Source organism: Orbicella faveolata, unplaced genomic scaffold (genome assembly GCF_042242905.1).
Source record: "Orbicella faveolata isolate gen_17 unplaced genomic scaffold, um_ofav_v1 contig_24, whole genome shotgun sequence".
NCBI classification, from domain to species: domain Eukaryota; kingdom Metazoa; phylum Cnidaria; class Anthozoa; order Scleractinia; family Merulinidae; genus Orbicella; species Orbicella faveolata.
Genome location: NW_028301552.1, coordinates 21,309,174 through 21,323,776, shown reverse-complemented (window position 1 = coordinate 21,323,776; position 14,603 = coordinate 21,309,174). Strand labels below are relative to the sequence as shown.

Here is a 14,603-nt window from a genome sequence, read left to right as displayed (position 1 = left end):
AGAATTCTCGAAAGTTATGCAAACTCTCGACTGCGTCTCGGGTTTGCATAACTGTCTCGAATTCCACGAACCCCCTCGTGTTTAGATGAGGCTATGTAAACACAGAAAAAGTGCTTTGTTGCTTAACTCAAACGCAAATATGGTTCAGGCTAGACAAATCTCGCTTGTATAACTTGATTGGAGTATACTAAAATTGAAGTGTCCTACATTGTTACTTCGATGAGCGTGCGGTGCGATTTTTAAAGCGATTTCGACGAGTTTTTATGAGACTCTTACAAAGAAATTCGACGCCACTGAAACGTAAGGTTTAAATTAAGTCTCACTTTTAATGGCTGACTCCCCGAACGAGCAAGATGAGCTAACCCCTCTGCGTGACGGACCACTTGGTCTCGCAAGCAAACGGTAATCTAGCTCGTAATAAAACTGTTATTGGCCACGCTTGTTCCGTCAGGATTGCTGGATATTGTTCTTGATCTATTTTGCACGATTATGTGCGTCGAATTCGTGTTGGTCCAGAAAAAAGCCAAAACGGAAAAAAAAAACCGCTTGAGGTAATAGACAACCTCAAAGCAACGCACTTAAAGATCCATCCGTACCTTTAATGTACCATAATCCGAGACTGAACTTAGCTTGGATTATGGATCCTGTTCCGGATCATCCCAAACGAACGCACTCCCTCTCAATCCCATGATTTCTATTTTGCGTGACACCATCATCGGTGATTTTAAAAGATTGTGCCCACCAACCTCCTGAACACATAAGCGAGGACAGTGGGAAGATATTTCAATTTTACAACAAAACAGGAGATATGCCTTCTGAAATTAGCGAACTGAATAATACTTTTTATTTTTTTTTAAAGTATTTTGATAAAAATCAAGAAAATTGAAATCAAAATCAAAAGCTTAAAATACAACTTTAAAATGAATCAAATTTAAAGAGGCCCAATTCTCGTGGGTTTAACAACACACGCTGAGCACTAAAAATTGTCTTCTACCACTCGCTAATTATTTTTTTCTCGATGCAATTAGAAGAACCATTTCAATGAGAGTTATTCATTGACAAGGAAGAAAGTCTCCATTTGGACCAATGCCCTCCTATCGATCCTCCCATTCCGCCCATGGGGGATATGAATCCGGATTGCATTCAATTGCATTAGCGGCTTCCACTGCGTATCCAGCGCTTGTTATCTTTCTTACGCCCTCTCCTACAGCAATTTCTCCCCCAGCCTTGCACCGCTCTTCTGCAATTTTCCCAGGCCCTGCATACAATCCTAATTTACCGTCAGACACATCAAATGGAGCATAGAAGCCTGTACTTCTTTGCGAGGTGAAAGTGAAAGTGGAGTTTTCATACTGATGCTTCTTGAGACGGAGAGGAGGAATCGGTCGCGGAAACACACAGTAATCTGGGAGAAGATTTACAACAAGAAACGTGTCTTTGTCTATTTCGCTGCATCTGTATTCGACACAAGCATAAGCCACTACCAAATTCCAGTAACCATCCACAGTTCGTGTTTCCTGAGTGGGTGTTTGCTCTTTTATGGAAAATCCGTACCTGATCTGCTGGTTAGGTGTGAAACTTTGTACTGATACCATAGGAAATTGTTTTCCATCCCAGATTACAGTTCTCATTTTCATGAAACACTTGTTCGGTTCCTGCTTTGGTTTGCTAACATCCATCGTGTACCATGACAGTGGGTGGCCAGGTGGCAAGGAACCAAAATCATCGAACGCATCTACTTCGATTTCTTTCTCCTCCAAGTAAAATGCAAACGCCACCAAAGTGTCACTGACATCGCGACACTTGTGCATCTCGTCTCCAGCGAATATGGGCCCTGCCTGCGAAGTTACTTTTGCTATGAACTGATACGAAGTCGATTTATTCCCTTCCAGAATAGATGATGCTTCTAACTGAGGCGACAGCTTCACCAGGGTTACCTGGTCATCGGCATTTAACTGAGAGACACGCTCACTGCCGTCTACATTATTCGACACCTTCCTTGATTGTAAAACGACGTAAGAATCGCACCAAGCTGGAATACAAGCTATTCCGTTTCTATCGGTGATCGCCTTGGTATATCCATAATACTGTTCCTCATTGGCATTCTCCTTGCCAATCAACGTGACTTCGGCTTCAATGACGGGTTGCGTGTCTTCACTGGTCCTAGTGTAAGCCTGAGCTCGAACGTAACAGCGTTTCCACTGGATGTCGATGTTGATATATGATATTTTGTCAGTTTGAATGTCCCCGACATAAAACCTCCTGCCACCTTCTGCTCGTTTGGTCCTTGAAGTATCAGCTGGCTTCATTTCTCCCATTTGTCGCCATCTTCCGGTCTTTTCATCAAGCCACCACAACCATGGCGCCATTTCTCCAGAAGAATTCCTTGGTAAGGTAATCTTTGGGAGGTGGGAAAAAGTAGTTTAAATGTAAGTAGGAAAGAGAGGAAAAAAGTAAAGTAAAAAAAGTATAGTAAAAAGGCAGGGAGACGAATTAACCCGGAGGTATTTGAAAGCTGCCTAAACTCGTATTCCAAGCTTAGTACAGGGACGCTGGGGAAGGGAGGAGTGAGTGAAGGTCTCTTGATTTATCTTTGTAGTAAAGCATATTTAGCCCTCGGGATGCTCTACGCGATAAGATGGATGTTCTTGAAACGACGAACGTCACACGACGTCCTCTTGAATCCAACCCGTTGGATTGAAAATAACGCAGATTGATCCTCCCAGCCCGTCCTGCGTCCTGCGCACGCTTGAGGGTTAAGATTGGTAACAAAAGAATTTTCCTCGGCTTTTCCCCTGGCTTTTTCCAGATCATGCTTATCATATTTATGGCAAACTAGTCCAAGAGCATCTATATACTAGCTAGCGCTACTCATAGGGTTTTCCATTATAATATTGATAATAATAAAAGTAAAAATAAAAGTAGCTTATTAAAACTCTCTTGCAGTAAAACAACTGAATTAACGGGTACATTTTACAATCTTAAATTATCTAAAGTACAGTAATTTACAAATATAACAGTGGTACTATCAATTGAGTCACATAAAACCTTATCAGCATCGAGGTAAATCTTCATATTTCCTGCAAGGTCAAGTTTCTCATTGTTCTCGTCCTCAACTTTAACTTTAAGTATCCCGTATGTTTTCAGAGGCTGAACACTTCCTGATTGGTCAACTGTTGTGAAATCTCCAGGCATAGAGAATACGTCACTGGAGTTTCTTCGATCTCTTAAACTGACCTTTAGCTTTGCTTTACCTGTGGAAAAGAAAGATCAAAATGTCTTATTCCAGCTCCTTTGACCGGCATTGCACTCTTCATGTTTCATTTTTTCTCATTGCTTCTCATATGTTTTGTTTGGTGTCATGTTAAAGTGCAGAGAAAAATAAATGGCCGAGGATCGTGACGTTTTGAAACAGCAACCGATTGTAAATTAAAGGAGTTCAGTCAAGGTATTTTGAGATATTTTGGCAAAACACAAAATTATATTTAAATGATATTGCAGAAAACCAGAAAACAGTAGTATAATAAGTAAGAAAAACACCAAAGAGAAAAAAATAAACAATAAAGGAACAAGGATGGTTACAGATGGGGAAAATTTACACGTATTACAAGCGCCGAAATTAAGGCTAAAATTTTCAAGAGCACAAATTATCTTTTCGATAGGCCTTTAATCCCCTTCCCCCTTAAAAGAATCGTCACCTCAGCTGATGCATGTTATACATATAACATATAAGATCCTCTAGAACATATAAGATCCCCTAGAATGACCGAAGAGATAAAAATTCCAAATAGCCTTAAGCGTACGTAATTCAGGCTTTTAAAGCATTGAAAATAATACCGTCGATCAGTGCAGTCGACCAAACACTAGAGAAAACAGGAAACTGTAAGAAATGTGGACCAGGACGAAAAGAGCGTTTAAGACATTTTAAAGAAAACCGTCGTTTAGTACCCCGAGTATTTAACAACAATTAGATTATGAGCTCGAGATTTCTCATAGAAATCGAGAGCGAATAATTTAATTGTTTTAGTAGAATTCTAACTGAAATCTAGTTCAAATAACGATTCCATTTATTTCTGATCTTAGTATTAAACATCACGCTTTAGAGAATTCGTGCGGAGTGAATTGTCAATTTGACATTTGTGCAGTTGTGTAAGTGCGCTTGTCAGTTTCTTTCAAAAATTTCGAGGTTTTTCTATTCAAGAAACCGTAAATGCCCTCCTTTTAGTCTTGTCAGGAATTTGATTATCCATTTGTTTCTAAATGTTCTTTCAAAACTTTGGAGAAACGAGGAAACGTTGCAATTTTGTCGACCACACCAAGCCACTGTACACTAATGGCTGATAGTGTGCAATCGCTCAGCCAATCAGATTAGAGCATTTGTATTAGTATACTGGTAGAGTTCTACTAAAACATGAGAGAAAACAGGGGAATACGAGAAATGTAGACCAGAGAGAAGGAAAGAAAAAACAAAAACAAAAACAAAAACAAAACAGCGTTTAGGCAATTGTGTGCGCTTGCAGTTACAAGCAAACATAGCTTTTTCACAAACGCCTAGGTTTGAAATTCACCTTTAAATGGCTTTCCATCTTTATCCAGCAGATTATCAGCTGGCAATTCTAGTTCCGCCATGTTGTCCCCAGCATGACCCAGAGGCGCCCTTAGGTCTTTGCTACTGTCGAATGTCACTGGTGGGTCCTCCTTCTGTAGTAATATCCGGTGGACTACAGTTCTGCCCCTCTGAAATGGCATGGTCTGGGTAGTGTCAGAAAATTGATCTGCTGGATCTTGAAATGTGACTGTCAAACGGTCCACGTCGTCAGTCACAACGAAGGAGAATTTTCCTTCTTCGTTGGTCCTATCAACTACTTTATTTCTGGAGATAACTTTGACGTTCTTGACTGGGACTTGATTATGGCCACCTACAACTTCTCCTGTAAGGCAATGTCAGAATTTTCTGGTGATGAGTCCTTTGAACCAGGCAGAAAAAGTACCGTGAAACTGTTAAAGTTCCCTTTACCTTCTGCAACTCATTACCACCCTTTTCTCAACAAAGAAAAATTTCATGAAAACGACCAGCTAAACGAAAATTACTTAGCATAACTGGGTGTAGTTGGAGACAACGTGGCCGAGTGGTCAGCGTGTCGGACTCGCAATCCAGAGGTCCCTGGTTCGAGTTCTGACCACTTTCTGAACTTTCAGGCAGACTAGAGTTCAGATCCTTGGCCATGCTTGCTTGTAAATAACTAACTGGTTTTCCTCCGGCCAAAAGGGATTCTTAACAATGCTACGTTCGATTGGAATTATATGTTTCAGTTGTTTGCTCGGCCTACTAGCATTTGTGCTATAAACACTGCCGAGGGTAACTAAAGGTTAATTATCATTTTCTGTGTGTGTGAAGCTGAGTTGCTAAGCAATAGTTCCCTCGTAGCTTATACTAGAGATATGAAAGAACGGTAATTTACGTTAATACGATTATGAATTAAACAATTGAGCACAGTAACATTAACGGTAATGACTAGCTGTTCACCTTTTATTGCGGTTTCCCTTTTCACGCATGAGCTACAGCCACATTCTTTGACACGGTAAAATATCATTTCGCTGTAACGTCCGTCACAAGTTATCAAAACCCTCTCTTGGTAGTCCTTGCCTCTAGGGCTGCAACAACAATCTTCATTAACGGCGCAAGTTTGCGAAAGGGATGAACTCTGAGAACACGGTTCATCAGAACATTGGCCAATATCCAAGGTGTTCTTGCCCGTGAGCCCTTCACGGCATCCTTGTGGAAGTTTTATGATGTGACTGCTTGGTGTTCGGTTGCAGGTGTCTAAGATTTCCTCTGGATTTCAAGAACATAAAAAAAAAACGTTTTTTTATTTTGTAGCTTTAGCTAATACGTGGTTGTCAAATTGAGACCGTGCTAAAGAGTAATGGGGCCGTGCATTTGCGGTTTAATGAAACAGAATGAGGGTAGAAGGATGAATAAAAGTTATTAAGTTAAAAATCTCATTTTCAATCTTCATTCAATCTTAATAATTTTCGTTTACATATATTTACTCTAAAAGCCGTAAATCCACCCGGTTTCATTTTTGTTGCCTTTTAACATGCATAAATCTCAAAAAATCACTCAAAAACTCTTAGAATTCCATGGGAGGACCTTTCAATCCAAACCTGTGATAGTATTTTATCATTGTGTGAAACCTCGAACGGATAATAAGAGCTGAATCATGCTAGAGAATCCCACCAAATGGCATGACAAAAGGTAACATTCAATTCCCCCCTTACACCAAAGTATTTATCGGATGTTTTGGAAATGTGCACAGGTGGTAGGGCCATTTTCATCTAATTGTGCCCACAAATGACCTTTTCTTATCTGCTTTGTATATTAATAGTAAGACGAAATGCAACTGAAAAGGAAAATAACTCAATGAGAAAAACACGTGAAAACACGTGGCACTCCATGCTTATGCCATGACTGTTCTCAAGAATTTCAGCTATAAGCAACCGTTGAAAAAATCGTGTTACCTTTTATCTTTAGCTCGCCAGGAGAGGACATCTCTGATCCGTAATCGTTTGTAGCCTTGCAGGTGTACAAACCTTGAACTCTATTTACATTTGTAATGAACAAGCTCGATCTCATTCCCACGGTTAACCCCGGTAAACGCCTTCCATTGTGGTACCTTAAAGAAGCAAAAATAGAAATGATGTACACACCACCCAGCTATTTCTTCCAGGATCGTAAACGTCTAAACTAACAAAACTCCATCGAGCCTAACACTACCTCAGAACACCTCCTGTTAGGAGATACTTAATACTCCTTGGAATTGTAACTTCAAACAAAGTCTATGTGTTTCACGTAAATCCTTCAGAGCTCTATACGTTTAATTTGTCACAAAGATTCACTTTGACTCATTGCCAAATGTCCACGTTGACGTAACTATGATTTAGTGCTTTACCAGCTGATTTCAATTGGTGGTGTCCCTTCTGCCTCACAAGTGAAATTCACACTTTGCCCTGCAATACGCGTCTTGCTCTTAGGATTATTAGTGATGTAAGCTGGCTCTGAAAAAGAAAGGAAGTCCAGCGAGATGCTGTGCATATAACCAGGCTGGCAGAAATCATCTATTAGGCCTAAAGTTAATTAGTGAGTGGTAATACTGATTTTCTCCACCACATTTCGAGTGTTCAATAGCGAGCGATGAACTACACTGAGCGATGATGCTAAGCGATAAAAAACTCTATTACTATTTAGATTTACACATTCGTAAGTCCTTTACATGTGTTACTTGATCTATCTAGTCAACCAAGGTGCATCTTGGGAAACCTGAAATAATTGAAATACATGCTTATTAAAACTGTTATTGTCAGGGTCGCAAACCATCAACATACCTGCATCTTCAAGCTGGATCAATAGCGGATTGGCACCTCTGATGCCACCCTCAAGTCGAAGTGGAATGTAGTCGTTCTTCTTCACTGTATATGATTTATTTTCACACCTGTCACTGATTGAAAAGTGCCCACTCTTATTGGTTCTTGCCACTTCTGTGTAAGGGAAGAGTTCTAATAAAATGCCGACATCCCGAAGTGGGGCTCCAGATGACGTCACTACCCGTCCTTGGATAACACCATCAGGAGGACACTTGCACTGACAAAGCACAGTGTCAAGTTGACCACGGGTACAGCTTTTATTGCAATCTAACCAGAAGAGAGGAAATTTATTACATAGGTTAGCATATTATTACCAACACAACCAAGTAAATCGAGACTCCACAATCTACTGTCCTGATTGATAGCAGGAGCCATAATCGGGGACAGAGACCGTAAGCGCGCGTCATTTCTAGTATTGGGGTTGTCCCCATGATATGGGACAATAATTCTAGTTTTAGAACAAATTGCGCCATCGCCTGCGGCACACGCGCGTACATGCTGCGAGGAATTTTGTGGATGTCGCGCGCACAACTCAACGCGTTTACGTCTGTTGGAATTTTTCTTAAGTATTTTCGTCGTAAGCTGCTCCAGTTTGAGTGAAGTAAGACAGTGTCGAATTTAGGTATGTTCCGCGTTAAGCTTATATACGTATATCGCTGACCAAGCTGTGTTCCGACGGATGCTTCTTTTACATGAGCTGTACATTATTCCACTTTAAATTTCACATATGTTGAAGATTAAAAGCTTTTCCATTACACAGCAAAAAACTAGCTGCATATATTTTGATATAGCAGAGCTTCAGGACATCATAGTTTCCTAGCTCCTCTTGCCACACGCTTGCGAGGAATTTAATTGCCAGTCTATCGCGACTGAAAAGTAAAACAAAATAATTGCTAGTTTGGTCAGTTTGAGGTTCGCCTGAATTGTAAGCAACGCTTGATGTTTCATCAAGGCCCACAAACGCTACGTCCGTAGATACTGCTCAGTTTTATTCGCGTAAAAATCCAGTAAATTCTCTGTTGTCGATGAATGAGAGCGCCCGCCGATGCGTGTTTTGTACAGTCAGTAAACATGACAAATTGTACTTCCGCCGCACTTTCGTGTGAAAGCGTACATCGAACTCAAACAAAAACGCTATAGTTTTTGAATATGTTTAAGATTGATAAATGTTTGACAACATATTAAAAGCTACGCTGAAAATATGTAAATAAAGCAGAAATAATCAGCAAAGTTACGATGACGCTTTCTTTAATCAACTTCGAATAACGATTTCGATTTTGTTGATCGAGTTATCAAAACTTCTTGTCTATTTTCATTTTCGCAGTGTAAAACTTCACTATGCTTATGTTGAAGAAACACACATGATGTTAGTAGCCTTTTTTGCGTTCGTGAAATTTGTTGCAGCATCTCAGCACAAAAGATAACTAAAGAAATCTTTGTCAAGATTTGTTGACAATCGAAAACACCGACTCGGACCTGAAAGTGCACGAGCTGCACTATGCAAATGAGCTAATTGTACGCGTCAGACTTTCCTTTCAAAAACTTTTGCAAACTCACCAAACAAGCAGAAACAATAAGAAACCATCAAAACAGGTTTTGGTTATGATTAACCATTGTCTGAGAAACTCACAAATTAACTCGATACCCTGAGTAGAGAGTTTTCTTGCTATATTCGTAAGTCAGAACAAACGCAAAAACATACGCGTAAGCTTACAATTAGCGCGAGCAGATCTTATTTATTATTCATTCCTAGCGCGAGATTGAAGTCTTGTCTTCGACCCTAAAAAACCCACCTTTTCCATAAGCTCAGCGCATAGAGCTACATATAAGCGCCCTGGTTCGTATTCCCTGCCTTATTCCCTGCCATCGCTGTGAAAAATATGCAAGATAATTTCTCAAGGTGTCTCAACTCTCACCATTTGATCACGCAACGTGACAACATCCCCGCGAGAGCCCCCGACATGTGCGTGGATCCGCGCGGATATATGACGTCAGGATGGCGCAATTTGTTCTAAAAATAGAAAAATTGTCCCATATCATAGGTACGCGCGGATCCCAAGGCTTACGGTCTCCGTCCCCGATTATGGCTCCTGTTGATAGTCATTGATTTCAATATTGTCACCTGGAGTGATTTGGAAGCAATTCAGCCATTCCGTCTTTGACACACTCTTGCTTTGATCCTTATCACACTCTTGAAGGAAAGCTATCTGGCACACTCTTGAACCTCGCAGACTCCATCTTCCCGTCACAGCTTCGTTGTAGTGAACCAAACCATCTCTGTTTTTATCCAGTCGTTGGAATACCCACTGCAAGAAAATCCCAGCTGTTTAGCGTAGGTGAATGTTTGTGCCGTTTAACAGCAGAGTGGCATAACATTAGGAGCACGTGGTTCACTGAGATCGACTCGGATAATTAACATGTAACAACATACCAAGATCGAAATATTAACAAAAAGGAAATTTTTGATCTGCCTTCTTTTATTCTAAGTTGATTTGAAAGTAATGGCAAAATTCAGGCTTCATTGAAAAAAGAAGTAGCGTGGGAGACATATTTACTGTATCAATGTAAGTCTTTGTTGTAAAAGAGCGGGAACTACAGACTGGGCCAACAGGGGCGTGCTAAATATTTTTCTTTTAATATCTTCAATTTTGTCAAATACCCTAAATACTTAAAAAGATTTGTTTAGTGTGCGAACCAGCACTTATTCCTTTAGAGGAACTAATATTCTAACCCTGCCTAAAATATGTACAACTACTTATGGCCTTAATTCTTTTAGTTAACGGGCAGCTAAATCCTGGAATGCACTTCCAAATCAATATCGCACTGTTACAGATTTTAACACCTTCTGCAAATTAATATTGTCCTTTATTATATGGCTCTGTCTCAAAAGGACTGAGAACTACCAAATTCAAGAATTTGATTGGCTGAAATCAATATTGAAAGCGGTCTAGATTTTTCCATCTAGACCGACATCTAGACCGGTAATGTTTCACAGTGAAAAAGTTGCAAAATAAAATGAAAAATCATTTACTATTCTCTTCTAACAATATATATTTATGGAAGTGCCAAGAAGCCTGATGAGAAGAAAAAAGTAAAGAGGACGAGCAAACTTAGGCAGAATTAAATTCAGCTCATCGCCGTTCGCAAGCAAAATGTCAGTTAGTACAAACCAGTTACATTAAACGAATTAAATTGTTTTTGTTTGCCGTATAATAAACGTCTTATTAACCGAGCTAGTCGGTCTGTACGGAAGAATCTTTACCTCGGTCATGTGTACAGACCTCACAAAATTAGCAGCGATTCTTCTCGGTAAATTCAAGGCTAAACAAAGTTTATGATTATAATGACGAGGTCTAAAGAGACCCTGTTAAAATCAATTATTTTTCAAATGTTGAGAGAGAGAGAGCATGGTCCATTTTCCCCTCTTTTTAAAATGTTTTTATTCATGACCAAAGAGATCAATTCAAATCACAGGCTCAATCTGCCACTCACCCCTGTGAGCCTTCTTTTGAAGTTCCGCTGTTTTATTAACCAATCTCTTTTGTTGACTCCCACGAAGACAATTCTGTCCAGAACTCGCTTTTGAAGATCTTCAGTGTATTTGGAGGGGAAGTTAGACAGCTCATCACTTGGGCATCCATTGGCGGCTTTGGTATTAAAGGAAGCAATCGTATTGACAAGGTGCATTCACCATGAAAAAGAATCGGGCGTAAGAAACCGTCAACAGCAAAGAGACATTATGACTTAAAGGTCCTTAACCGTAATTGAACATGAATAATTTAGGCACAATTTGAAGCATGGTAGCCATAATTGGAGCATCAGGCATTATAAAGTAGTAAAAATGCTATTTTATGTCTACTTGAGCAACGATCAGACTTTATGACTAAGCGTTACATGAATTTCCTTAGTAACCAATGCTATTTTCATACGACGCATACAAGGCTCATTCATTTTAAAACAGTATATTATAAGTATTATCCCAGCAAAGCTAAAAAAGAACCCGTCAACAACAACAACACCAGAAAATTTGCTGTGGAGCGCGGGAAATCATCGTTTGTTGCGGCCGTCCTGTCATATCTTGTATGACAAGACACGTGCCCCAACCGGAGACGAAGAAAACGTCACAATTTATATCAAATCATGTATTGTCTATGCAAGTTGCGATCTACTCCGGCACAATTGGCTAAATTGACAAATTGCCTGAGCTAGATAATTACATAGTGTGTCCACGACCAAAACACTGCCTGCCCGGGGGACGTACTCCCAGAAATTCGGGTGGGAGTATGCGGCCCAGACCACAACCTCGTCCCCAGGGCCTTCTCCACTTTTCAAAATCCGTGATTTTCCCTACCCTATTTATAGTGGTACTATGACGAAAATCGCGTCTTTCCTATCTAAGCCATTTTAAAACATATACAAGTAGTCTGTACGAGAAGAAAAACGCTGTTTGCTATTTTTACATATCTCTTTTCGTTCCAGAGATATTCAAATTTTTAAAATATGCACATAAGCTAAGCGATGACGTCATAAACTCAACCGGATTTTGATCAAATATGATGAATAAAGATACCTCAGCCAATTTGAATCAGAAATATTTGATTCTTGAGAGCATGATTCTACTGGAGATGCTCCACAATATAAACCTAGCATTGTTGTTACCATGACAACATACATACTGCGCTATATTGATATTTGCTAATGGTTCCTTGTCTGCATGATCCACCAAACTTATAAATAAGTTAGTTCGAGTTCATGGCCTTGTTTAATGTTTTTTGAGCCAAAAATCACTAAAATATTGAAATATGGTTGGCAGGGTCTGGGAAAGAGCGAGTTGCCATAGGAACTGAAATTTTTATAGCCATAGGTGTGTTGCATTGCATGTGGAACTAAAAGCCTATTAAGTGCCAATGGTTTCTGTCGCAAATTGACGGAGATGGCTCTATTTATATTCTTGATTTAATATTTGCTTGAGTGTTTGACGTCATCATTCCTTTCTTTTGCATATTTTAAACAATTTTTAAACTTAGATATCTCCAAAAACCAATGCAGATATTTGCAAACAGCAAAAGGTGTTTTTAATCTTTCTTGGAATTCTATGTGACTAGTCTAAAAATTCAAAGGGTAAAAATTGATCATTGTACCACTTTATGACCTGACCAAAAATTCGAATGACGAAAAAGTAGCTTCTTCTAAAAACGCAACATACCCAATTTAAGACAAGAGTGAAAAAGCCAAACTCTATTTGAAACCAAACTACCAAACCGACCAAAATCGATACTCTATTTCTGACCAAAGCGGGTAAAAAGCCATACCCTTTGGGGTCATGGGGCCGCACATACCTATATAGCCCATATAATGGAGTATTCCCCTTCCCCTGGGACTGCCTGACATATGTTACAGTCTTATTTACCTCTCTTTCCTCTCTTATCCGCCGGCAACGAAAGAACCTAGAAGAGAAGTAAGTTTTACCATTAAAAGGTCAGCTCGGAGCATACTCAAACATGAAACAGAAGAGCAATAAGATGACAATACACGCACTGTTATGATTGAGTGCAATCTTGAGCATCGTGAAATCAATATGAGATTCAATGTAAGCCTAAACTGCCGGCATTATCAGTGAACTGAGTAAAAGGAAGAGAATAGATATCATCACGTATACTTGGGGAGGTTTTCTCATAAGAATCCTTAAAAAAGTACACTTTTAGAGCACTTGAATCAGCCACACAACACGTAGTTTATGTTCTCTCAAAGCTCAATGCTAAAGTCCTTGTGGCGCAGCAATTAAATTTCGCATCTTCGTAACAAAGGATGTGGCTAGTTACGAGAATGAAGAAAGATGTCTTCAGAGGCAAAAAACAATATGAGATGTTTAAAGGCGAAATGGTACGAGTACAGCAATAAACTTCTTAATCAACTTACCGTCACTGTCAACAACCAGGCTAGACATAGAATATGAATTGCAAACTTCACCATTGCAATCAAGATATTAAATGCAACGCTCCGTTTAAAGCAGCGACCTTTATAGCAATAGATATTTGATACAGAGCCAAACTGACAAGAACGCGACTTCAGCTTTGCTCTCCAAATAGGAAGTGGACTTCTGATACGTGCAGCAAAGTTCTGGCCCCCTGTCACGTAACGCTACCGCACTCTCTCCCACAAAGTATGAGGAGCTGCCCTCCCTATATATGTACGTGCAGCGCCGAAGAATACGGTTTAAGGGATTTCGGATAGATTTTTTTGTCTCAAGCTTTGCATTCTGGTCTGGAAACTAGAACGTTTCGAAAAAGTCTATTTCTGCGCCTCATTAAAATCTGAAATTTGAAGTCCATTTAAAAGTTTTTCTCACTTAGGGCCATTTTTGTTCTGGCAAATCACATTTTTGTGGCTGAAACAAGGTAACGATTTCAAGACATACACCGGACTTTCCGCGATATCAGACAGATGTGATTAAACACAGTCGGATGAAGCCCGTCAAATGATGACCCCGTGCTTGGCTCAAGCTGAAGTTCCATATTAAGCTATATTTGTACCTGATCCTATGATATTCAAAACAGATATTGATGGGCCTTGCAGTTGAGAAGCATTATGTAATCATACTTTGAGATCGAGCACACTTAAATTATTTATGAACATCAGCAAACTGCCGCCTTTTGCATAGAAGTAAAACACTTGTACACCACCATATAAAGGTTTAGATGGCGGAGTCCAGAAACTTAGCTTGAGGATGAAGAGTTGAGCCCATTTTATTTCTTTGCGCAAATTGCTACAATCAGTTTTGCATAATGTCACCAAAAACTCCACTTTGTCTTATTCGCTGGTGGGGGAAGTGGGGCGCTTAAGGGGATCGGGCGTAGTTCTAGATTACGTTTCACACACACACACACACACACACACACACACACACACACACACACACACACACACACACACACACACACGCACACGCACGCACACACACACACACACACACACACACACACAAAGAACACGTCCTTTTACAAATGACAGAAAATAAAGTGAGAGTTTCACGTTTTTGACATTTTTGGAAGGTGGGTTTTAATCAATCAATTTTAATTTTTAAGGCCTTAAATGGTTTAATTGACTGGGATTTTAATTTTTCTAGTTTTAAAGATATTCATGGGTATAATACGAGAAGTGAAGACAACATTTGTGAG

General features: G+C 39.7%; 1 protein-coding gene across 1 annotated transcript; it reads right to left on the bottom strand.

Moving 5' to 3' along the window:
- Positions 1–861: 861 nt before the first annotated feature.
- On the bottom strand, positions 862–13,485 carry LOC110044631 (cartilage intermediate layer protein 1-like). Its single transcript, XM_020750193.2, has 11 exons — positions 13,345–13,485; positions 12,836–12,872; positions 10,918–11,072; positions 9,548–9,731; positions 7,387–7,692; positions 6,954–7,059; positions 6,523–6,677; positions 5,528–5,836; positions 4,569–4,931; positions 3,049–3,254; positions 862–2,399 (listed from the first exon to the last, which is right to left on the bottom strand). The coding sequence occupies exons 1-11, from the start codon at positions 13,396–13,398 to the stop codon at positions 1,095–1,097; spliced, it is 3,180 nt and encodes a 1,059-aa protein (XP_020605852.2). The 5' UTR covers positions 13,399–13,485; the 3' UTR covers positions 862–1,094.
- Positions 13,486–14,603: the final 1,118 nt, after the last annotated feature.

Excerpts from the sequence above, each read along its gene's own strand:
- LOC110044631 (XM_020750193.2), bottom strand. The coding sequence starts at position 13,398 with ATGGTGAAGTTTGCAATTCATATTCTATGTCTAGCCTGGTTGTTGACA. Across the intron at positions 11,073-12,835 it reads GGATAAGAGAGGAAAGAGAG|CCGCCAATGGATGCCCAAGT; the intron begins GTAAATAAGACT and ends TTAATACCAAAG. Across the intron at positions 6,678-6,953 it reads CCACCAATTGAAATCAGCTG|GTACCACAATGGAAGGCGTT; the intron begins GTAAAGCACTAA and ends TGCTTCTTTAAG.